Source organism: Anopheles ziemanni, chromosome 2, assembly GCF_943734765.1.
Source record: "Anopheles ziemanni chromosome 2, idAnoZiCoDA_A2_x.2, whole genome shotgun sequence".
Classification (NCBI taxonomy): Eukaryota; Metazoa; Arthropoda; class Insecta; order Diptera; family Culicidae; genus Anopheles; species Anopheles ziemanni.
In genome coordinates, this window is record NC_080705.1 from 12,325,646 (window position 1) to 12,350,124 (window position 24,479).

General features: G+C 44.6%; 1 protein-coding gene across 1 annotated transcript in view; it reads right to left on the reverse strand.

Annotated features, from left to right (window-relative positions):
* The window catches only part of LOC131292982 (CD166 antigen-like), a 147,808-nt gene that overhangs the window by 62,644 nt on the left and 60,685 nt on the right, over positions 1-24,479 (reverse strand). The window contains exons 2-4 of the mRNA XM_058321063.1: positions 21,067-21,196; positions 3,573-3,687; positions 3,041-3,134 (exon numbers count right to left, since the gene is read on the reverse strand). Coding sequence (XP_058177046.1) covers positions 3,041-3,134; positions 3,573-3,687; positions 21,067-21,196 — 339 coding nt within the window. The remainder of the gene's footprint in view (positions 1-3,040; positions 3,135-3,572; positions 3,688-21,066; positions 21,197-24,479) is intronic.

Here is a 24,479-nt window from a genome sequence, read left to right on the forward strand (position 1 = left end):
CAGTGCAAAATTTATGACTTCAACCCGGACGAACCATCCGCCGATCTGGGTGGATCTCGAGCCTTTCGTGCGCCATCTTAGTTCGGTTTGTTTTTGGCCAGCACTTTCGAGGGGGGGGGGGGGGGGTTTCCAGCCAGCATACGATGTACCAAAAGCGAGGCAACGGTCATAAATAACCTTCGAGTTGGCGCCCGGGATGGGATGGTTGGATCCTGTCTCGGGGAGAGGGTAAAGTTGGTAAAGACAAAAGTTGGGAAGGAAGACGTAAAAGAATTGAACCTCCTAAAATAAACGCGTTTTGAAAAGAAAAACACGAAATGTAGACCTTCGACGCAGATAGAGGTTGAAAATCTTTCACAACCCACTTGACAACAACCGCTCCGTGTTGATCCGTGTTCGAATTTCGAGGCCATTTCGGGGTTCGGTGGTGCCATTTACATCACTTGCGAATTGCGAAACGGGCTGTGGAAAGTGTGATAAATGGTGTACGAGGTTCCGCCAGGGTGCAATGGGTACAAATATGTGTGTGAGAGTGTGGCTCCTTCATCTTCAATTCCCTTTCCATCCTCCCAGGCCCCGCTGGTGCCACAGGGAGAGGAACCTTAATCTGCAATGGTTTGTTGGAGGCTCAATCAACCGGAACTGATGTGTTCCGAAATTCCGTAAGAAAACCCCACGATTGGGCGCACGGTTTCTTCCCCTCGGCCGTCGCCTCCGCCCCGGACAATAGACATTGATCGATCACGGATCGCTGAGCGCCAGCGTCCTTGTCGTCGTGGCCACACGCGCTACATTCGACGGCATTCCGTGCGTTCCTATCGCCAGCCACTCTCCCGCTCACCCGTTCGACCCCTTGGTCCCTCTTCCAGCAGGCAATTTATTGTGTGCCAAAAGCCTTCGCCCGATTGTGCCGACCGGTGGTGATCCCGGCGAGAGGCCTATTTTCCTCGAAGGAGCAATATCTGTGCCAGAAACCGAATGCGAATCGTATTCCTCCTTGATGTTGGCTGGTTTTGGGGAAGTAGTGAACGTGCAACAGTGTGTGCCTTACTGCCAACACCATTGCCAATCGGAGCGGGCCATTCGAGGGACCACAAAACACCATAACGTCCATAAAAGGATATGGTTACTCGTTTGCACCTCTACGGTAGGGCGTTTATTATGTTACCTCGTAATCTTCTTCTGGTTGTGGTGGCGTGAAGAATGAGGCAGAATTGTGTTGTTCGTTGGTGTAGCTTCAATCTCGATCCGGCAGGGGAAGCTCAGTTTAGCTCAGTGAGTTATTTTAATTTGAACTGATCCTTTTAACGCTCGATCGGGCAATAAATTGATGGTATTCTTCTCAATTGGTTAAAATTTCTTATAACCGTCAGAGGTTTAGCAAAATTTTCTCACAAAGTGGTTTAAAACGCTGTGACAAGCAACTAACCTTAGGGATCATGGTTAAATCATGCGTCAACTTTTATCGTATAATCATCAAAAAAGTATCAGGTTGTTAGTTTTCATGAAACCTTTTCACTGACAACTCACCTGTGCCGATGTAAGGGTTCCATTTTGAGGTCAAACGCTAAGTCGCTTATTTTCCGAGCCCGAAGGCAACCCGATTGTGCTGGTAAAAAGAGCTCAATTCAAAGGTGTCACAGGTTGATTAGCTATAATAACTGGTCTTTGTGGTTCGGTGGTGATCACTACATGCCGCAATTTGTGTACTGGCATAATTTGCTACGTTCGTGTTGGCGTTCGCTCACGGAACATGAACCTCCCGTGACTGCTGCGCCACTGCGGTGGTACGTGAACTTGAAGAACTTTTCCGTGTAGCTCTATATATATATAGGGTAGGTTTTTTACTGTATTCATAATGAAATCGTACCGAAACCGCAACGGAGCGGTATTCTCACGAATACAAAACCGCACGACTCTTTATCACAACCGAATGCGATTGCTGGTCCCCGTGCGGCCCACGCCCGGTATGAAGTTGAGTAAAATTGAATTAAATTGCTTATAATTTGACAGTGCCATAAAGTGACACGAGCATCCTTCGCCATCGCTGGTTGTGGCTTGATTTCGAGCAAGCGGGTGGTTGTAATTTTTCGGTCGCTGAGCTCGCATGTTTCAGGGGCAGTAATTGTGGTGCAAAGCATTTTCTACCATGGAACGGTGAAATTTTCAGTTGTTCAAAGCTGGGTTTAAGTGGAAAACGTAAATTTGTAGTCATGGAACTATTTTTGTAGCTGTGTTCAATACATGGAGTATGCTGACGAATAGGCTGCCTGATTTTAAATTATTTTTTGTTGCATTCTGGACGAATTTAGCTGAAATGCGGTCCAAATCAAATATTTTCCTGGCTCGTTCGGGGAATTTATTTGAAATTGTAAATAATCTCACAGAAAAATTGATTTTTTGATGACCAGAATATGAGCAGATGGTTTGCAATTTGGAGGAAAATTATTTCACTCGAATGACCAACTGAGTTGCCGATTAATTTTTGATAGCTTTTTACACTTTTATATATTTATTTTCAAGTATTTATTTTCATCAACAAGTTGGCAAACCAAATCACTTTATTATTCAAATGGGATTGCCGAAAGGTAAAATAAATTACAGCGAAGGGAATGTTTCCTGTGAAATAAAATTCATTTGGAAAATTAATCCACAAATAGAATGCATCGGACCAAAAGTTTTCGCTTTTACAGATGACAAAGGGTTAAGTTCGTTTGCCATTGCGCGATGGTGTTTAAAGAATGTGTAATCCCAAAAGTAGGTTTTACCTTTTTCGAAAATTTCCGATGTCACGTATTGCTGTGAGGGGTTTGGTATAAAATATGCAGCAATGTAAAATGTCAAATTTAGCAAAGATTACGACAGGCGCCAGTATGTGTACGCGGGCAGAGATGAATGAGTGTACGAGTTTACTTTGTCGAATGGTCGTCGTGTGGCGGAAAATAAGGGTAGAAAAGGGGAGCAACAGACGCTCCGAAGCGAGGAGAAGGGAAAGAAACATTGCAAATCATCTATTTATGCTGGCTGGGTTTGTACTTACTGATGATGCTGAGATTATATCGAAAGCTCTGTGTTTGACTGGTACGAAAGTCAACCCGACAGCGGTAGACACCCTCGTCATGGCGCCGGACGTCCTAAGCAAATATTTGGCCCCATCAGTACCCGAGCGTTGTTCCGCCACCGCACCAGGCCACCGGATGCAGCGCGATGATGCCGATGTGTGAGGGCGACAGAGGGGAGAAAGAAAGTGTGGGAAAAAATGGAAACGATCAAAATCAAAGTCAGCTGAAGATGTTGATGTTTAGGCGAGTGGGGTGAAAACCCTTTTCGGGAGTTTTGTAACTTTCTTTTTTCCAACGTAAACATGGAATCGGATCGTTCACTCGGTGGCAAACATTACCTGGGTAAAAAGGGTGATTGTCGGGAAGGATGGTGGAACAATGTTTTGGGAAAAGTTACCAAAAGATATACCCTGCCGTAAGACTGGATGGAGTTGGTGGGAGCGTGTACCAGGTGAGGGAAAAAGGAAATCGGAAAAACTCGCGGATTGTACAACGTTCAACCCAACGTACCTGTATATCGAGCGTGGCCGGATCCGTATCGGTATTAAAGTGGGCTCGTGGACCGAAGATCTCCGGCGCTGACCAATGGCGTGCTTGCTGTAAGGGTTTCCCCCGTACGTCAAAACTGCAATGAAAAGAAAAAATCAGAAAGCAATAAATTTTTAAATATTTTCTATAGTACCATTGTTGTAATATAACTTCAATAATAAATTGTATTGACCAATGCAAAAAGGTAAGAAAAAGATACTTCTGAATATTCATCAGTTCCTGGATATACAGGTTCAGCTACTGATGGACTAATTTTGGAGGATTGAATCGAACTCCAAAAACTCAGTTATATTTTAAAGACGCTATCAAAGCATACAATATTTTTTCATAAATGTTACTTACCAGAAGAAAATTAATTCATGATATTTACTGGGAGACTGCTGGTTCAAACTTGTTAGACAAATTATTTAGATTTCTTCTTCCGCTCCTCAGACCATTGCAAGACAACACAACCACAAGCCAGAATGTGTCAACCGCGCGATTCATGTACTCTTTCCTCAACCGATAGCAACCTGTTTGTTATCAACCGCTTTGGATGGGTTTAGAGAAAGTTGACCCCCTCGTCGTTGTCGGTTCCATCCGACCAAGCCATCTTACCCCCTCGTAGCCAACAATTTCCACAGTTTAACCCCGACTTGGGCATTATCACAACGCCATCCACGCCTGCTAGCCGTCGTTGTCGTCGTCGTCGTCGTCGTCGGGGAAAATTCCCGCACGTAAACGAGAGTGGCATCATTATGCCAACCCAAAACGCCAGGGTCCCCCCTCCCTTCCCGGATGGTGCGGGCTAAGGCAGTCTAGATGCTTTGGCTCCGATGCTCGTTAGAAAACGATGGCTTAATGGTGGAGCAATTAAGAAACGTGTGTATGAGAATGGCTTCGCTTTGATGACACTAATTGCTAAATAAATTTATTAAAACTTTATCGTCTCCGACAGTACACGAGTATCGAAGGCCGGCGCCCGGACGGTGGTAGTGTCGCCGGCTGTCTGCGGCTGGGGCTTTGTTTTCTTAACCTTTGGCGTTGCGGATCGCGTCGGTAGGTCATGGAGAAGTTAAGCAAGTGTGGGTGTAAAAGTATCGGCCGGAACAGTTTTAAGTAACCTATCAATTTTGACAAAGCTACTTAGTGCGGTGAGGAGGAAGGTTAGAATTATTTTTGGGCTCTAGATTGTATACTTCAACGCACTTCATTACAGCAAAAGGACACAATCACTGAAGCAAGCTGATTAAGAAATCGTCTTATCAAATAATGCGACACGTACCATCGTCGATCGTGGAAAATCCAAATAGATAACTAATGCTTTCCGGTAAACAATTCACTTCTAAACGAGGCGAAGCACCGCCATTCCGGGAAGGAACTTATAGAATCGAATCGTTTTCCGTCGCTTCCTCGACCGTCGTTGTGAATTTTAATTTTACTACCGGGGCCAATTTCCTATTTTACAACCCTCGGGTACACACGAGATATACCCGTGTGTGTGCGATCCTTTACACCACGTAATCACTTCACGCCCTCGGTTGGTGTCGCTGCAAAATGTGCGATGTAGGGAAATTAATTTATTGAAGCCTTCAATCTAGCAATTAAAAGAAGGTTCTTTGTTCTCGCACCGAATAGAGACGGAAAAAGGAAGAAATTTGAACATGAACCCTGCACAAATTTCATCTGCACCAATGGAGGCGCATGGTGGTGCTTTCGGTGGAGGCGCATGGTGGTACTTACGGTGGGGCCGCATGGTGGTGCTTACAGTGGAGGCGCATGGTGGTTCGTAAAATAAATTTTCTGCGAAGAAAAGCAATCGCGCCACCGAAAAATATCGAAGTAGGTCGTTCATTTCACGCGCGCACCGACATCAAAACGCGGAAGAAAATGCGTTAACTAATGTCGGCAGGCAGCAAACGAACCGAGTAGGCTGAATTGCTGGTGAAGCATATCAACGCGCTCGCTGACTTTTATCTAAACTTTTCGACGGCACCCTTCACCCGTGGCAGGCGAACGACGTACGACAGCCGTGGCAGGTGGATGGCACGACGTTTCCTAATGATTCCTGGGTGCTTCCACTTGACGCGCGTACGACACATAACGTGTGACACATATTAACGCGTTTCGCGTTCGCCTTTTTGAAAAGAGTTTGTTGTTATCAGTTTGGCCCCGGTTTGCTGGTGGGTTGGTGAAAAACGCCACCGAAACGCTCAAAGACAGTTGATGACATTTATTAAATGATTTATGTTGTACAGGAGATGTTTACGCAGTGCTGGTGCGTATGCGTATGTGTGTCTGGTGTGCTTTTGTGTGTTCGTTCACTCTCGTATAAAAACACGAATAAACAAGATGCAAAAGAGAAAAGATGTCCGTCCGCTTTGTCCGCACTTTTGAGGCCGTGTGAGGGAATGGCAGCCGATGAGTGGGTGATTTGTTTTCCTTCTCCACCCCATACGGCCCCGTTCCGCCCATTATGGAACAGTCGGTGAGTTGTGAACAAGTCGACAAGCCGCGCGGGAAAGAAAGAATGATGGATGGGTGCACCAGTGTGGTGTAAGTTTCGTTCTCACGTGACGCATGAGGTGAGGGTGCGATTCTGTTGTCTTGACGGGCCTTGTCGCTCTGGACACCTGCAAGATGGCATCGGCAGCGAAACATTGGCAAAATCGGAATACACTTTTCAGCCTGAGCACCCGTCCGGAGGAACCAGTGATTGATGGATGCAATAAGCACCAGAAGGTGCGCTTTCGGCGGAGTTGTAGGAAAAATGAGAAATTTTACAAAGTAAGACTACCGAACGAGCAGTGAGGCTCACGTGAAATGGTTTTTTATCCTTTGATTCCATACAAACTTGCAACAATGGCTTTGAATGAAAAAATCAATTTAAAGATGTTTTTCTACCAGCTTATAGATATCGAATCCTTAAAGAATCTAGAGAAAAGCGATCTTGCACGAGACAAATGAAAATGTAGAAGCGCTTCAAACAAAATAAATCTAGAATTTCACTGGAACCTTTCTATAGCATACCTTTTGGAGTAATGTTAGCTGAATTTAGAAATTGGCTGTGTTAAATGTATTATTGGCTGTTTTAAATGTTTTTATCGAATGGTACTTTATTTTTCTTTGTTTTTACATATTTGAATAACCATGTAAAAAGTTGTGATAAATGTTTCCATTTATTTACTTGTTGTGAAAATATCTGAAACAATTTGTAACGCTGCAAGTTATGCCTGCTGGTTATTGTTGAAACTCTAAAAATAAAAACCAATAATTTTTAATAATTCTGATTACGTAGCACAACACATCCTGTTACTTTCCTTAGTATTACGTATTGAAAATTGGGGCATGGCGCTTGTGGAATGAGAAAATTAAATTTACTTCTGTTAACGATCGCGTCGTTTGGAAAGCTATCTCAGTTCTGGCCGAATGTGGATTGAAAACGGAAGATAAAATATTTTCCAAAAGCACGTGGCTACCGGCAGCTGAATTCAACCGATTTCATAATTCGCCTCGACTCAGCACGCTCGCTCGGATGACCATTCTTGCTTTATCCCCAATTTTCCATCTCTTCGGACGCTCGGACGGACCGGTTTTCGCAGATGCGCAGCTGAGAAGCTGCTAAAATGATCAACATAGCAAAAAAAGCACCCTCACACATACACAAAAAAACACTTAAAACTGTGTAGTCCGGAATGTTACGGAAATTGGGCCAGCTAAAGCGGCCATAAAAAAAGCAACAAGCTATTTTCCATAACCGTTACCATTCGGTAGCCGTTTGCTTCGGCATCATGCTTAGAATTTCGAACCAATTTGGAGTGGTACATTCTTTCGCTGCCGCCCCAGCGCTCAGTTCGTCGTGCACGTCCCATGGAAAGCTCATTACGTGGAAAATGGGGAAAATGGAATGTTGAACAGGTTCGCCGGCTGAGGCGCGGTCTGTAGCCGGCCCCGACGAGGGACCGTCCGAAACGCAGCAGTTTGCCGTGCATTTGAAACGAAGCAATCAAAGCTCACGTGGGGCAGAGAATGGCCTCGGTTATGGTTCAGCGTTCCCCAAATCGGTCGATCGTCTTGATGAACCGAAAGTCCGGTAGTGACCCGTGGCCCTGGCCAGTAGGTTGAAATTCTTAAGAGTGGAAATAAAAATTACCAAACATACCAAGCTCTGCAAAAACGATGGCAGACTTTGCTGTAACTTGCTTTAACAGTTTCGACTAAGTTTGTACAGCCATAAAGCTTTTTTACCATTCTTTGTTCGTAGAAAATTATTCCTTGGCATTTCCGCTTTTCTTCGAAAATGCTACACGATTCTTCACCTTCAAAAATAGCTGCGATAAGGGTTTTCGCGATGAACAAAATTAATTGTGCTTCCACACGTAAACCTTCCCCCAAACAAAACAGTACGACCGGAGGTTAAGGAGGGTTTCGCAAGAGTACAGTACACTTTAACTTAAAGAAGGAATTAAATACATAATATCGTCGGCATTAGAATAACTCTTTGATGGGTGCCGGGTACCTAATTGTGAGTAGTAACGGACCCGCCAACTACTATCGCAAAATCAGCCCATCAAGCATCGTGTGGTCTTGACTTATCCTTGAGTCGGGAGGCAAGTAAACAATGCTTTAATGGAAGGTCTAACCAGTAATGATTAACCACAAGTCGTTGTAGAATGCGTGACGATACAGATAAACGTTACAAACAAGTTTTGCTGTGAAAGTAGGTCAGGAAATGCTTAGAGTTTGTCTTTGGTACATGCAATGTCAGGCTGAAGAGTCTTGAAATAGTTTCGGTTTATTTAGCAATATTTCAAATGCTCTCTAGAGTTTTTATCTTCTCTTTTAGTTGCTGGTCGCTTGAGTCCACAACAATTAACAATTATTTGTCCCAGTAATGTTTCTTGGATTTCACGTTTTTCGTTGACTGCATTTCAACAAGTTTCAAGAAAATTACGATGCACGTTCCATGAATGAATGATCGTCAGACTGTGTCAGCTGAGTTTGCGATTTCTTGAACCCGTTTAGATAAACACGAAATTGAAGAAAACCTTCACCGAACCAAAAACTGTCAGCCAGAGGCCAAAACAGGAGTCCCGGCAGGCGCAAACAGTCGTAGATGGTACGACCTAAGGTCGTGGCTTTAGAACGCGCCCACCCAAGCAATTGCACCGAACCCGTCAACCGTGGTTACAGAGTTTCGCGTTTTGTTATGTTTTAATTATGTAAATGTACAATAATCTCCTGCAGAGCAAGGATTATAGCGTCGACTTTGTCCCCTGCCGCACTCGGTCGCCCGGTCGCCAAAGTATGGCGCAGAAACAGCGTGGGTTAACCGAGGGAACCGTTTCTTCTGGAAGAAAGCAGACAAACGTTCGACAGGAGCATCGAGTGGCAAATGCTCCAGTTACTGCTACCACGCTGGTGATAAACCGCAGCTGGAGAAAACAAGAAGAGGCTCGCCAGGGACGAGGAGAGCCATACAATTACACCAGGTGGCGCAGAGGGAAGCCTCGCCGAGGCGGGAAGGTGTGGTTTCCAGACAAGAGAATGAATAAAAAAATTAAATCGTCAACGTAGCAGGCGAGCGAGTCAAGAACCGGATCGGTTGTGTTAAACCAACCGAATTACAACTACTCTGTGGTATTACTTTCCCTGTTATGAGGGGGTGGAGGGGGTGGGGGCTGGAGGGAGGATGGGCAGCGATCGATTTTTGGTTGTCAACATGTTGATCCGGGGCCGCCGAGTTGATAGTTATCGTTAGCTGGTGGCAGCGAGAACATCGGCTTAGCTCCGCCAATCCCTTGTTCTGGGACTCAGTGTTGGCGACATTTAAATCCTTCCATTTTACACCGACCTTCGAGGTACGCTAATGCGCATTCAGGCTAATTTGGCGCTTCTCATGGTTAGATGATGATTGATCCTTTTCTTTGGATGGAAGAATTGTTTATGGAAGGGTATCGTTTGAGTGGGCCGCATTTCAGAAGAGTTTTTTTTTCGTAATAGTCTTCCGGGATTGAATCAATTTATATATTAATTTAACGTTTTTTCTATATTGTTGAAACAATTAAAATTTAAGAAGTTGGAGCTTAATGTTGAACGAAATCGAGAACGCATTTTTTTTTTCTTCTAACTCTGTGAACATATTTACGCAAAGTCTAAAGTCTTTTATGCCTTAAATGTTCAATGTGATTTCAAAATAGACAATATGCCAAATGCAGTAGGGTTTTTGAATAAGGCATAAACTAGTATTGCTTGTTATAACACTTAGAAATGCACTGAGACATATTGTGTGTTCAATAGCAATCCAAACCAATCTCTTCCCAGGTTCATCTCAAAGCGGTAAGAGTTTATGTTGATAAAAAAGAAGCCGTTGTTCACGATTACATACAAAGAAGCTCTTCCAAGCACTTCTCCGAATGGATGTGTTCTAAAGTATCATCGCTTGTAAAACGTGCACCTAATGTTCGTTTTATTGAGTTAAAGCCCCTCCCTACGTCCTTCCGGCACCGTTTTGCGGCAGTTGCGATTCATTAAACGCTAAATTCATTTTATGCTATTAAACCAATCTTTTAATGTTATTTCCCTTTCCCCATGCTTGTCTCGGGAAACCGCACGGTCCAAGAAAGAAGGCGGCTGAAAAGGTAGGCGTCTGACACGAGGTATCGCGGGCTGCGGTTGTGAGCCATCCACGCGCATTAGTATTGACATGCACGCGTACCGCTTAAACCAACAGGACACGTACGGCACGACCTCGCTATTCTCGAGTATTCCGCGTCCACCCGAAGGGGCCCCCCCGGAATGAGATAATCGTCTGGCGAAAGAAGAAAAAAGGCCAGGTGAATGAGAACCGGCTCACCGGCTCACCGGCACGGCCGAAGTGGAAAGCATCAGGTTCCTGCACCGTCATCCGGGATGACGCCTTTCACTCAATTCGGCGTTCGGCATCTTGAAGTGCTCCATCTACTTCGCTCCTAACCGGGCACATCTTCATAGAACGTGCCAGCCGTCATATTTCTCCACCTCATCCGCATCCCCATCGTCAGAGAGTAAGGGCTTTGTGTGCGGACGACGTCATTCTGAAACGACCGCTTAAAGAACCATCATCAGCCTTTTCAGCAGCTTTTTACCGCCCGGTACGGTTTGGGTAAGGCGAGGGTTGCCCTTAAAGTGAGGAAAGTGACACTCGCTAGCTTTCGGAGTTGCGCTTTTCCTTGGCCCTTCTGCTTATGTGTGTTGATTTTCATCGATAGGCGGACGGGATGGGGGTTGCCGTTGCGTGCGGTGGACCCCCAAACGGGCTGAGTCCTTTCACGTTGGCTCCCCGCTGGGGAAAACGAAAGACATTAATGGAGCAATGTGACATACCCTTCAGACACGATGATGTACACATGCTTACACAGCATCAGCTTCGTCGGTCGATGTTGATGGGACGGAGATGTGAGAATGCTTTGAATGGGGGAAAAGGGAACCTCCTTCACTGACGCCGCCAAAACGCTTCCTCAAACAGAATTTCCGGTGCGGTATCGAGCGCTCACGGTTTCCGGTTCTGGATGCTCCCGGCTGGTAAACACCACGCCGCTGCGTTCACACCGCTCGGGCGAGATAAAAATACACACTCAAGCAAGGAAAAAAAGGCCGCTTTCTCACCAGAACCGAACACAGAGTACTCGACTTTCCGAAGCGTTCTCGGGACGACTAGAAACGACTCGTCCCCACCATTAGAGGTGGGGACGTTTTCAAATTTGCATAAATATTTATTTACACTACACACCAGTACACCAGTACATAATTTAATCCCCATTTCAACGGTTTATTGCATCCCGGGCGCTTGAGGATGCTAAATTAGGACCAGCTTGCGAGCGACCGAGGGAGGGAGGGCGATGGCACGGTTGGGCTAAATGGAGTGTTTCTTTGAAAAAGATAGCCATGCATGGAAGGGAAAAACAACCCCACCCCACGGCAGATGGGATGATGAAAAGATACGAAACTGGGAGTGGGGAGATAGAATAAAAATCAAAATCGTAAACGAGAAAATGGTTACCTGCTTCACGCGCACCTTCGCTCGGGATGTGAGATGCTAACGCCCGAGGACCTGCCTTGAGGGGGGGGGGGGGCGTCTGTTTGTTTGTGGATGTTATCGGAAGAAATTATCCCATCTACCGGTGGGTTTCCTATTTCCGGCAGCATCTTAAAAACCACCTGCCAAGCTGCACGACGATGGTCGAAGTGCGCGCACGCGTTCCGACAAACTCGATTGCTCCCTTCTCGGGAGGACTCGAGTGTGCCTATCTCGGCCGACTTTGATCCATGCGGACGCGGGTTTGAGGTGTTTTTGGCAGTTTTCAATACGACGTTTTGTGCGATGGATGAAGATATTCAATTATGATTACACAATCTGGGGCATGAATAAAATTAAGATACCGTAGATCGGGTATCGTGGGTGCAGGCACGTGGCCATTTGAAGGAGGTTCTTTTGGAATTGGATTTAAAAACAGTTTGCCTCGGTGGGACATGGTCATTAGGTGGAATATTGATCTAAAAAGTAAACGGTGGCACAAACTACATTTCAACTATTTTAGAGATGACTTAGTTTGAGGCAAATTATTGAATACATCAATATATTTAAACGCTTATAAACGTTAAGATTCTTTGATGGTAGAAATACTTCCTGAGAACTTAATACTGAACAATATTGAAACAAATATTACAAGCATAAGAATATTCAGCCCATCGGTTTGATCTCTCAAAGAGAATTAATGAAGTTAAAAATAAACATAGATTCTCAGCATCTTTTTTCTTCAATAACGTACTTCCATGCTTTCACTCTTCTTGTATTCTGTTTTGGCCGCTCATTCATTGGCATTGACAAACGTTGCTATTTCCATCGAAACGGGCTGCAGAGGGTTAAGGGCGGCCGAAAGGTCGACTCTTTTATGCCTCCGGTCATCGCCGACCTTCGTGTTTCGAGGGTGTATTAACGAAGCAACACAAGCACATCGGCTCGAAAATAGACCCGGACAGTGCAGTGCGTGCAAAATCCGACCGAGGACCTTCCGTGGCCCGCACTGGAAGTCCGCTTGAATGGGCCCGAGGGTTCCGCCCTAAGGAGCGATTTGTCGTTCCAAGGATCCCGCACCGTTGGATGTTTCGGGAGGGGGGGCAAAATTGATAAACATGTGAGCGTCTGTTGATAGGCAGGAAACATCCATTCTGTGTGTGCTTTTTTCTCACCGCACCCAGCTGTGTGTGTGTGTGTGTGTTTGGGTGCGTGTGAACCGTCCGGAACGGATCGATAACCGGATCCTCATTGACCATCGGCTGTGGCGATGCGGGAAGCCCAGGACAGGAAGCAAACACTTTAGGGAAAGTGAGTGTGCCTTCGATCCCGGGCGTCTCTCGACCCTCGAAACCAAAAAAAAAAAGGGTCTAATATGGGAGCCTGCGAATCGGAAACGCATTGGAGCGGTCAAAAGCTATGAATAAATGTATTGTCGGCAAATCGGTTCACCGGGTGGCCTCCAATCAGTCCACAGTTTGGTGGTGATTTGCGTTCCCGGTCTCCCTCCAAACCCCCGAAAACCGAGTTCATCTTGCCCCTTCCGGGGTTGCCCAACGAACCGTGCGGTCCGACACACTTTCCAGGCCGTCCGAGACGCCTTTCGAGGCGGTATTCTCGGGCAGAAAGTGAGAAGCAATTTTGCAACCGTAAGCGTATTATCGTGTCTTTCAGATGAAACTTTTTGGACACGGTTTAAATTCTAACACAAACCTTTCTACAACCGGTGCCCGGTGGAAGGCCACCAGGAATGTTTCGCTTCCTGCGAAGTAGCTTTCGTTTGAGTGAAATATTGCGGACCCATGAACCCATTTCTTCGGTGGGAATCATCTGGCGAGGAAAGGTGCGTCGGCCTCGTTATTCAAATTACCTTACGGTGTAGTTTTGCTTCCCGGCGTTGTTTCCTCTTTTCCGATATTCGTTAGTGTCGAGATGAACATTCTCCATTTTCATTCCGGTTCCGAGAAATGGATGCGAAAAACAAAAGCATCACCATTTCTCTTGGAAACGAAGGTTGGATAGGTTCGAAACCTATTAAAAATGGTTCACGTGCATTAGAAAGGTCGAAAATCAATCAGGGCGATTGATGTGGTGGTGTTTTCGGGTGAAAACGAAGGAAGCGGGTTGTTTTTAGAATTGTGAAAAGGTCGAATAAGTAATTTGGAAGATTTGTTTACCATGATTTGAATGCAGTGGGAGATGAGAGGCGTTAGATATTTTTATTCAACTACAACTGGTTCGTAGGAAGTAAAACTAAAATGCTTTCATAAAACATCAGGCAAATAAAGGATTTTAATGAAGCCAACCTGAATTACTTACGATGACTTTCATTTACCTTAATTGGATATTGATTCTTGTCATTGTGAGTGGATTTTATACGGTTTAAAATTTTGCCACCCTAACGATCCCACTTGGCCTCGATGCAATTCGCTCGGAAGCCAACTGCAATCTGACTTAATGCAAACATTTGTGCAAAGAATATGATTGAAGTTGCTCGGCTCTCGGAGTCGATGCTGGAATTTCGCACGATCACACGTTAAGCCGCTTCAGTTTGCATTCGTTCTCGACTGTTACTTCGGGTTCGCAATGGCATTTTTACATCACCAGAGTGCTTTCTTCTCGTTCTCCCTTTCAACATGGTTCCGTTTCGGTGACGTCTTCAACATGCGCTCGCAGTGAACCACTCGCTTTCAATACATTCAGCTTAGGGAATGATTTTTATGTGAAATATGCAAAATATTCATTGGAGGCACTTTTTTATGGCCTTTCCAAACCAGCACTTGCCAACGCGCCACCGTGCTCTGGTTCCTGCCGGCCGGAAGTGAATCGTAGGTGGATGGAATCGTCGTTCATTCGTTAGGTCGTTCGCTTCGGAGGATCGCAACATTTCTTGCGTTCTGCTTCGTCATATTTCAAACGGTGCAAATCCTTTGTGACCCACGCCGTCCCTCGGCCAACTCGTCGCCAACTCCGCCAACGGTTCGGAAAACCCGTCCTTCATCGGGGCAACGGAATCGGCTTTGGGGGTTTTGTCACTTCTGCCAGCCAGCCCCGCAAAGGCGGCTTTATTGCGCAAGATCACTGCGCCCGGGCAGGGGATCATGAAAATAAAATTGAAAAATTTAAGAAGCCACAATGAATTTATGAATAAATCCAACGAATGGCAAGCGAGCACGGCGAGGGAATGGTCGTTAGTGGTGGCCAGGAAGAGTTTCGCCAGCCGGAACCCATCTCCCGTGGGCAGGCCTGGTCCGTGTTCGTGGAACCGCAGCTTGAGTGAAACTCAGTCCGAAGGTATTTGCATCGATGCAGTAGAGCATAAATTTGCGAAGCTCCTTCCACTATGCACGGTTTGCAGACAAAAACGACGAAAAAAGTAGTCATCCACCATTTTCAATGGCCAGAATTCGATTCAAATTTATATTCTTCCCTTCGTCATCAAAAACGGCTTTGAGCGTCATGAAATTCGCCATACTTTCATCACTCAAATGGAACTCTGCATCATGAATGAGTTAATCTGGAGAATGGAAAACCAATTTTATTTGGCAAAGTTAAATTAGACGATCCAAAGCAGGCTACAATGTTTTTTTTTGAAATATTTGTGTACAAAACATGATTTTTCCCATTTTCTGAAACTCTTAAAAATATTTTTTTTTACATATGACATTTTATATTTCCCACTAATGAAGGTGTGAAGCAACCGCTACTTAATTCCATTGAGGTGAAAGCTTTTCATCACCTCGCCTGTGAGAACTGACGCTACTCGGTGACTAATTGAATATAATTATTACTTTCCCGTCCGCGAGAAAGCGGGTCTTATTGTCGCCGCTTCTCGACTGCCAGCGCCTGGCTTGGTGACGATAAGGACAATAATTGCAGTATCATGGGTAATGAGCCTCGGTGGAAACGGTGGGTACAATTTATGAAAGTAATGGACCACTCAGCTGCGGCTTTGCGTGAGGAGAGTAAAAAAAGTGCACTCATCTCGTACCGGTTGCGGTTTGGGTGCTCCTTGAAGGTCCTGAATGTCCAGAAGTGTTTTTAAATTGACTAAAGAGATTTCATCTTAGAGTGGTACTTGCACGTAAGAAAAATAATGTAAGAAAATACATAACGATTGAAAATATTATGTTCAACAAGTAGCTTTCCAAAAATCTCTTCGGTGCAGAAATGCTTTAATTTGCATGAGTCAATCTTGTCAAGCGTTGTTAGACAACGAAATTTGTTTTTGTTTCAACCAACCACTTATAAATAACTTGTCGTTACTTTAAATTTACGGTATATATCTATTGTTTCGGCTAGTTTTCCAAGAACTGTAGCAGAGGCCATTCCACCAGAATTAGTGGCGAAAAATATCATTGCATTGGATGTTTAAATTCCTTCAAATATTACTTCGAATATATTCGAATAATTATTTAAAAGTATGTAAAAAGAAATAACCAGTATGAACCCAAACAGGAAATGCGAGACAAAATATTGTCACGCAGTGCAGGGCTAAAGAAAAACTTCTGCTTTCCCCTTCCCCCGCCGGAACCCTTTCAAACCCATTCGTTTTCCCATCCATCCGTCCCTTCTCGCCATTGTTGCAAAAACCATCGACTCACGGTGACGACGTTCTGGGTGCATCGGCGGACTAGATGCTTAATTTCTCGTGAAATAGAAACCGTTCCGTGGGCACGGCTCGCGAAACTTCGGCGCGCTAATTACCGCCAAATGAATCGACGAAATCGTTTGCCACGCCGGTACTAATTGCTACTAAATGGCAATTAGCGCGCGCGCTCTTCCCGGCTCGATGGACTCAAATTTCGTTTTTCGCCGGCGCCATTTCGCCAACCTTCACCACCACCACCAAGAACTTTCCACCGTGCCCAACCGAGGGCCGGGGGTCCATTGTGCAGGGACGATATTTTCCGGTTAAATATTTGTCAAAAACCCGGTGGCAAATAAGCTCCGCCGGTCCGTTATTACTTCCGGGGTGGCGCGAAGGCTGGACGTGTCGTGGGGTCAAGTGGCTCATTTATGCGGGCCCAGCATTTGCCCTCCCAAACGCCCCGTACCTTTCCCTTTACGTTAAGATGGACTTATGATATTAGTGGCTTGCGGCTGGCAGGGAAAAAAGAATACTGCCAACCAACGGAAGTAAGGATGATGGAGACCATGTTGATGATGATGATGATGATGATGATTATGATGATGAAATTTCGTGTCGGACAAGTGCGATAAGTATGTGTAAGTGTGGGCATGTTTCGAGATGAAGTAGATGATATGTGTTCTTCTGCTCTTGTCGCCACTTGACAAGTTACATAAATCCTTAACAAGCAACCTGTTGCCAGCGAATTGAATGAATGGAATTGGCATGTGGTTTGGTTGTCTTGCTTGTTATCACTAACGACACTTCCGCTCGAGATGATCTTGTCTGCCATTTGCAGCTCTCGTAGGCTTAGATCCTGGTAACTCTTTCTCTGGCACAAAAGTGTTCTCTTATCGAATAGTCTTTGCAAAGGAACTGTCAGTCTCTTTGATCACTTATCCGGTCGATTTATAGCATTCCGATTTTCCGATAGTGTGCTTGTAGTGCAAAATGTGGAAGATAATAAAATTGGAGGCTAAAAGATTTTGTTTTTCCATTACAAACATTAAAGCAGAGGACTAACTAGGCATATCTAATAACCAATAGTTCGAAGGTCATTTAATGTTTCACATTCATCTTTTTGTTGAGTAAATAAACTAACAAAATAGTGCATCTTACGTTCGGTTTCTTTTCTATCGGCATAGCTTTACGTCTTGGTGAACTCTAGATGCAAACCAAGTGTCTTTGATACACGTCAAAACTCGGACTCCAAGACGACGGTGGGTTGGCATGCTTACAGCACCACGCACAGCACGTTGGCGCTGGCAAATACTTTAATTCCATTAGCACACCTTTGCAGTGTGGATCTTCGGTTTCGGTTACGGGCATAACCTACGTCGTGGGAGAATGGTTTAAGCGGTTTCATGCTCGGGGATTTCCCAATCCTCACGCAAGGCGTGGGATGTGAAATGAGATCTAAATTATGAAGCATCAGCCACCCATGCAAACGGATGCGCATACATGCTGGGGCTTTCGAAGGAAAATATTTTGAAATGTGCTTTGGAAGACATTGCCTACGGAAAAATTAATTTCTACGAAAACTCTTGATATGAAATACCTTCTAAATGTTTGATCGAGTTGTGAGCCTTTTTCTTATGTTTTATTTTGACCAAACTTTTCAATGTTTGTAAAATTGCCATGGTATGACAATTATTTAACGTTACAGGATTTCAACCTTTTAGTACATCACCACACATTAAAGCTTTTGAGTTCAGAAAGCAGAACAGTTTAAACTAGTTTTTCGTAATAGGGCTTTGCGTTGAAATCAGCTGCAACCATGAATATATATTCTACGGTTTGGTTAATTCAAAGCATTTTATTGTTACTGTTTTATTAGCTAAAGTAGTTATCTTTAAATCCTTATTTCATTGATTTGATCTTAAAAGTCGAAGAATAGTTTATGATTTTGTCTTGAGACTAGCAAGTCCCACTTTTTTTCTTTGTGTACGTGGGTCGTCAGCTCTCTCGTACGGGGGCTGATGGTCCGGTGTTGGTTGGGGTTTGAACCCACGCCGTTGAGGCAGTGCACTTCAGCATTCGTGGGCCGATTTTCCAACCGGCGTAACCGCTTCCCACGGGCTGCTCTTTATATTCTCTACGATGATAGTTTTCTGACAGGTGAAATTTATAATTTTCGTAAAATATATATCCATTCAGCAGTTTCTAGCAAGTCCATTTAAGTAGAAAAAGCCCTTTTTCGAACTAAAGTAAATAATCCGGACGGTACGAGCAATTATCAATTTGTTGAATTTTGATACCATATGCCCTTGAAAACGTTACTTATTTTGCTGGAAAAATCATTTCAAATATTGATTTGGGACAAAACAACTGCCCACACCCAGACTGACAAATGTCTCGAACGTGCTGCGAATGGTTAGTATGTCACCGGCAGTCCGCGGATTCTACACGATCAGGTTCAATCGCTTCAAACAGTTAAGCGTACACTCGATAGGCACGTTTCAAATAATCCCTTTAGGGTAATGGTTGAATTATGTCACCTCAATGGTATCGCCCGAGAGGGGGGTTTGCCCACCCAACGACACCGAAAGGGGCGCATTTTGGGAGAAAAATTGAAATAAATGTACCCAGCGCATGTGGTGTGTCGGAACAGTTGAAAACAATCCCTACTCGGACGCGCCCCAGGTAGGTGCCTCTCGCCTACGTACATGGGCGTTCTGTGTCGACAAGCAACAGCTACGTGAGCGGGCGCCACTTTCAAGTGGTTTGCCTTATATTGTGAATTGTTTTCAAAAAAGGAAAAAAGAAAACCTGGCGCCCACCCGAAATCTCACATGATATCGCGAAGACATAAATTATTTGTGGTACTCGGGAGATTTGAGTGAAGAGAAATTACATTACCCGTAGCACATTATCGGTGTGCTCCGGGGCCATAAAAGTGTCTTTAAGCGATATTTTGCGTGCGGTGATATTTTTAACGGTTCTCCACCGTGGATGGGTCTTTTTTGGGGCGCGCTTCCCACTTGGAAGTGGTGTGCATTTTTATTATGTCTGGCCAGGTGGTGGCTACGAGGTCAGAAATCAAAGCTGACACAGGTTTTTCATGCCACCACCTCCCCGCGAAACCCCCTTTGGGGTGGTCCCAACTCGATCCATTTGTGTCGAACATAAAATTTGCGAATAATCTCAGCAATGTTCGCGGAATGACCGGGATTCCGCTGATGGGAATCACCCCGTTCGCATTGATCACGAGCCCGGATTAGATTCGATTAGCTAAATAAATGTTTACGTCCGCACTGCTTTTTTCTTTCTGCTTTATAGCACACCGATAATATGAAAATGAACGTCCCTCTGACCTGCCCCGGCGCCCTTCGACAATTTTGGGTCAAAGGTTAATTCATAAATCAACCCAAACCGCGCCCCATCTTCTTGCCCGAGCAACTCTGCGCCTCCCCTTCTGCTCCAGATGGCCGTTTTCTGTGCATACCTTTCCGCAAACCGCAGGCGCATTTTTCCCCAACCACCCATCGAGGGGGGGAAATGTTTTCGGGTTTTCGGGTTTTCTTTCGCGTGTTCGCCTGCCCGAAAAAAAAACGCGCCCCATGGGTAATTAAATGGTTATCAAGGAAACACTATCAAGGTGTAGTGTGAAAACGTTGAAACATGAACACGTTGGCAAATGCGATAAAAACGTCGTACATTCGTATGTTGGGTCGGAGTGTGTTTGGACTGTTTGCTGTTTTTTTCTAGTTTGGTGTTTTTTTTGTTTGGTGGTTTTTTGTCCATTTTCGTGTGCGCCATCGTTGAATGACGTGATGGTTTTCGAACAGCCACATCAAAAACGTGAATGAAAAGGACGAAAAAAGCAAAACACAACGGTAGCGAACGGTTTCGCGTGCCTAATTCCAGTCCATTATGTGGCGCATAATTGTTTTTGGGCTGTGATTTTGCAGAAAGTTCGTCGAAAGTCATTAAACGTGTGTTTCCTATCGGTCGGTGTTCATCGGCCATCAAAAGCAATCGGTTGATTGGATGACGAGCGGCGGACGGAGCCGGTTGGGGTTGGAGGCGGTGTGTGAACATTGATTAAATGTCCAATGGTGGAGGTTGATGTTTGCCTAAACCATTTACATCCGAATGTCAATTATCATCCGAATGACTTTATTAGACACAGCCGTCGGAAAATCGGATGGATTAGTATAGATTTTGTTCATAAAACACACACTCACTTCGATGGAGGCTTCCTGCGGGGTTGTTATTGGTATTAATTGCCCGTCATTAACATCTGGGTTAGGGATTATATGAACGAGGCTATGTTTGCAGCATCAGGTAGTCTTTGCAGAGCAAGCTTGCCACATTAGTGAAATGAGGTGCAACTTCATCTAACTTTATTTAAGTATACCAGGTCACTCATTTTGTTGAGACTTCAAGAATCCATCCAACACTAGAAGTCCCTACTCTCTTGTAGTCTGTGTATCTCCTTGGAATTCAAGAAACAAGAAAAGAAATGTTAGCGTAAGGTAAGATCTTTTACGAATCTCGATCTTATTTCTATCGATGTTTCGATGGATTTGGCAAAGCTCATGAAAATTCCAATCGAATTTTACCTCCGCAAAACTTTCGAAAATTTAAGCTGTTTGCTTTTGCTTTGGCCCCGCAAACGATTCTTCCAACATTCCAGGGGTGTCGTGTATCATAACATAAGTGGGCCAGCTCTCCTCGCCTTTAACCTCATTCTACTGTACTGGCATTCTATTTCTCCCTTATCTCTTTTTCCCTTCCCTTGCCAAAGTTCTGCCACCTTTAAAGGTCCGAGATGTAAAGTAGCTTACCTGTACAAAGGAATGCCAGCGTCGTCCTTGAACCACAGGACCATGTACACTTTATCCCTGGACGGTGCTGATAAAGGGCATGGCAGCGAGATCTTGCGGCCTTCCACTGCCTGAATTTCGGACGATTTCACTGTGAAAGATAGATGGAAAAGTAAATTAGATAGTGATATATTGGCACAGCTACAGCCCTCTGTTGAATTAAACCATTTTTGGCGCTATATTTTCGCTGGAATGATTTGCATTCGGAAAAGCTTTCAACTGGATATGGTCTGAAAATTATGTATCAGCATCACGATCGCTTTGTAAGTTTCATGCCTATTAAGATTTCATAATTTCCTTAATTTAGATAATTTTTTAATTTAGAGATTTTTATTAAATTAATTGCGCCGTTTGTTCGAATTCATACCTATACAGTAACTAAAATTCGATAGAATACCGAAATTATAGCCTCACACATAATTTTGACAAAAAAGTGCTTTAGTATCTCTTTAATTTTTACTGTAAATGCTTTGTAGACTTGGTAGTAACAAGCCGTTCTAATTTGAAACTGCGATAATTAAAGTTGTCAAAAAAGTTCCCACATTATCAGCTACTCGTGGTCACGAAATGATAAGAATTAAAACTTCCGAACGCCTCGTTAGGGAGCCTGGGACATGAACATCTAACCACAGCCAACGGGACACAGCTGGCCAGCGTGAATTCGCATGCTTCGGGTGCGAATAGTTTTCATTGTGACGATAACATATATGCTGTGCGAAATGCGCCATGGAAGCTGCCATTTCGACCGAACTCTTTCGTGTCCTTTTTTCCTACCTCTCTCTTCATTTCTGTTTCACCCTTCTGCGCTACCGACAACGGCGTGAAAAGGCGAGAAGATATCGGTGTCGGATAGCGATGGCACCAAGACGGTCGTTACGAGCTTCCTAGAATGGGCCAGAAATGGGGAATTTTTCCACACGTCAGCAAAAACATGCTGCGGCTCGTTTTCATTTTTTTTTTTATATGTGTGCGAGTGTCCCAGGCCTCCAGCGAGGCATGAGCGCCAGAAATGGAGCGACGAAGTGTTGAAATTATGAATGTTTTTACAGAGTGTCGGACACAAGAGATGGTCCCTTCCGCCTAACGGGTGCCGGCCTCAGAATGGATCTGCTGATGGGCCTGGATTTTCGTGGAGCTATATATATATATAGGACCATTCCGAGGGAAACTGTCTGGGTTGGTGTTGTATTTTTTCAATTTCGCTGCCTCCAAACGACCGGTAGGATTTTCGCACCGAAAAGCAGGTGGGATAAAGTCGTACCGCAGGTAAAGCAAATGAACTTGAAGGAGGTGACAAAATCTTTCAACTATGGCGTCATTTCGGAGCATGGAACGGTGGACGTGAGCCGTGAAACGTGGAAGAACCCCTTTTTCTCGAGTGACGTGTTAATGTGAGCCCTGCAGAGTGAAGACTTTAATCCGAAATGATGTTGATTTATGCAGGGAAACGGAACTACGTGAAGCGACACTATCTGGGGAGTCTCCGGGTTGTGCCATTAGCACGGGAAAAGGGTTCTTCAGCAGAATGAGGGTGTTTTGACAGAGTGCTGTCGTTACCCATCCAGAAAACATAGCTTCAATTTCACTGTGAAATGAAGTAAGGTTGTACTAATTTTCCTTGAATAAATACAAACCCAAAATAAAGCTTTCCTTGTAAAACACTGTCAATAAATTGTGTATTAAATTTTTTTTATGGCACAACAGTACTGAGTGACAACGTAAAAGGCCTGTCAACGCTATGCCAACGGAGCAATCTGCATGGCTTGACACTTCGGCGACGTTTGCTCTCAATCCAACGCCACCCTCCGTCGCTTCTCGCCAACGGATTGATGCGTTTCTTGAGTGACAAAGATTAAGTGTATGATTAATGGAGAATCATATGTACATGCCAGTTTGTCCAGCACGGTCCCAGACACCCCATTCACATCCGGGGGGTGTGATCCCGAACCAGCTCACGGCTTCGTCGCCTTTGACGGGGTTGATGAATAAACTTATGGCCTTCACAAAACGGGGCTCTCCGCAAAGGAAATGATGGATGGAGCAGCGCCACGGACGGAACCGGATCGTGTTCGGCAATGAACAGCCCCGAGGCAGAAGGAAGACGATGGGCCGGCACCTTTCCTTTTATGCCGCACAGAACGGTTTCCGGTTCCGTTGACAAATAGAGACGTGAATGGAAATCGTTCCGACCAACCGTTGGGAGTTGGGTGCGGCCAAGGTATTATCTGTTGATATATGATCGGTCATCGTTATCGGACGCGGCAGGATTAGACGGCTGGAGGACATATTTCCGATTCCACAACACCGGGCGCCCGACCCGGAAAGGCAAACCAACACACACACCCGCTCGGGGAGAAAGGAAAAAAAGGCTTACAATCCCTTTAGACCAACTCCCATCCGGTCGGACAACGGGATGAGGAGGGATTGCGTTCGATAGGGCTTAGCTAAGCGGAAATCAACTATAAATACATATTAACCATTTGATCCGCTTACGGTCGATCAATCACGTGCAGCGGCACGTGAGGGGATGAGCTCGGTTAAATCATGTCGAACAATATAGTTCCCAGCAAGCGATTGCTGGATATTTTAATATAGCACTGTATGCAAACTCACATTCTATAGGATTTGTGTGGGGGAATATTTATTTGTTTGTGGTAAAGAATTCTGCAGAACACTCGGTATTATCACGGAAGTTAGTCATTTGAATGCTGTCGACAATACTGTTGGTGGATGAAATTGTTATTTTTGAAATATATATATTTATTCTACGGTGAGCTTCATTGGTTCATTTGTATTTGGTCGAGTTGTAATGCCGTTAAATGAAATACATTTATTTATGAAGAGAAATATTGGCGAACAAACAAGGGTGGATCATTGATACCAGAATGATACAATACAGCATGATACTCAGAAAAATGCGTGAGAGTAAATGTTTTGGCAGGAAATGAACAGGAAAATATTTAACCAATGCTATTTAATCAGCAAATAGGATGCTGCTGTGAGTTACGTTGTGTTCAAACAATTGTTTCAATGAAAATGTTAAGTTTAAATTAATATTTGATTTTATAGGCATAATTGGCATTCATTGTTCCGTTCGAAAACAATTGGATTTCACAGAAGAAATGTAATACTAACCCGACGCAATCGTTGGTGACATCGGATTCAAATGTAAAACAAGATGTAATCTGTCATTTTGCGGCACTTGGTGGAGGAATAGTGGACAAGCGGCCGGACAAACGGCCACCACCCTAAGCCTGAGACAAACTCGATTTAGCAAAACGAACCAGGAAACCGTGCCGTTTCCGTTCCGACGGAGTGGGCTTAAGTCGGGCTTCTCGGTACGTGCGGCTGTACCGCTTTCGTTTCTTCCCATT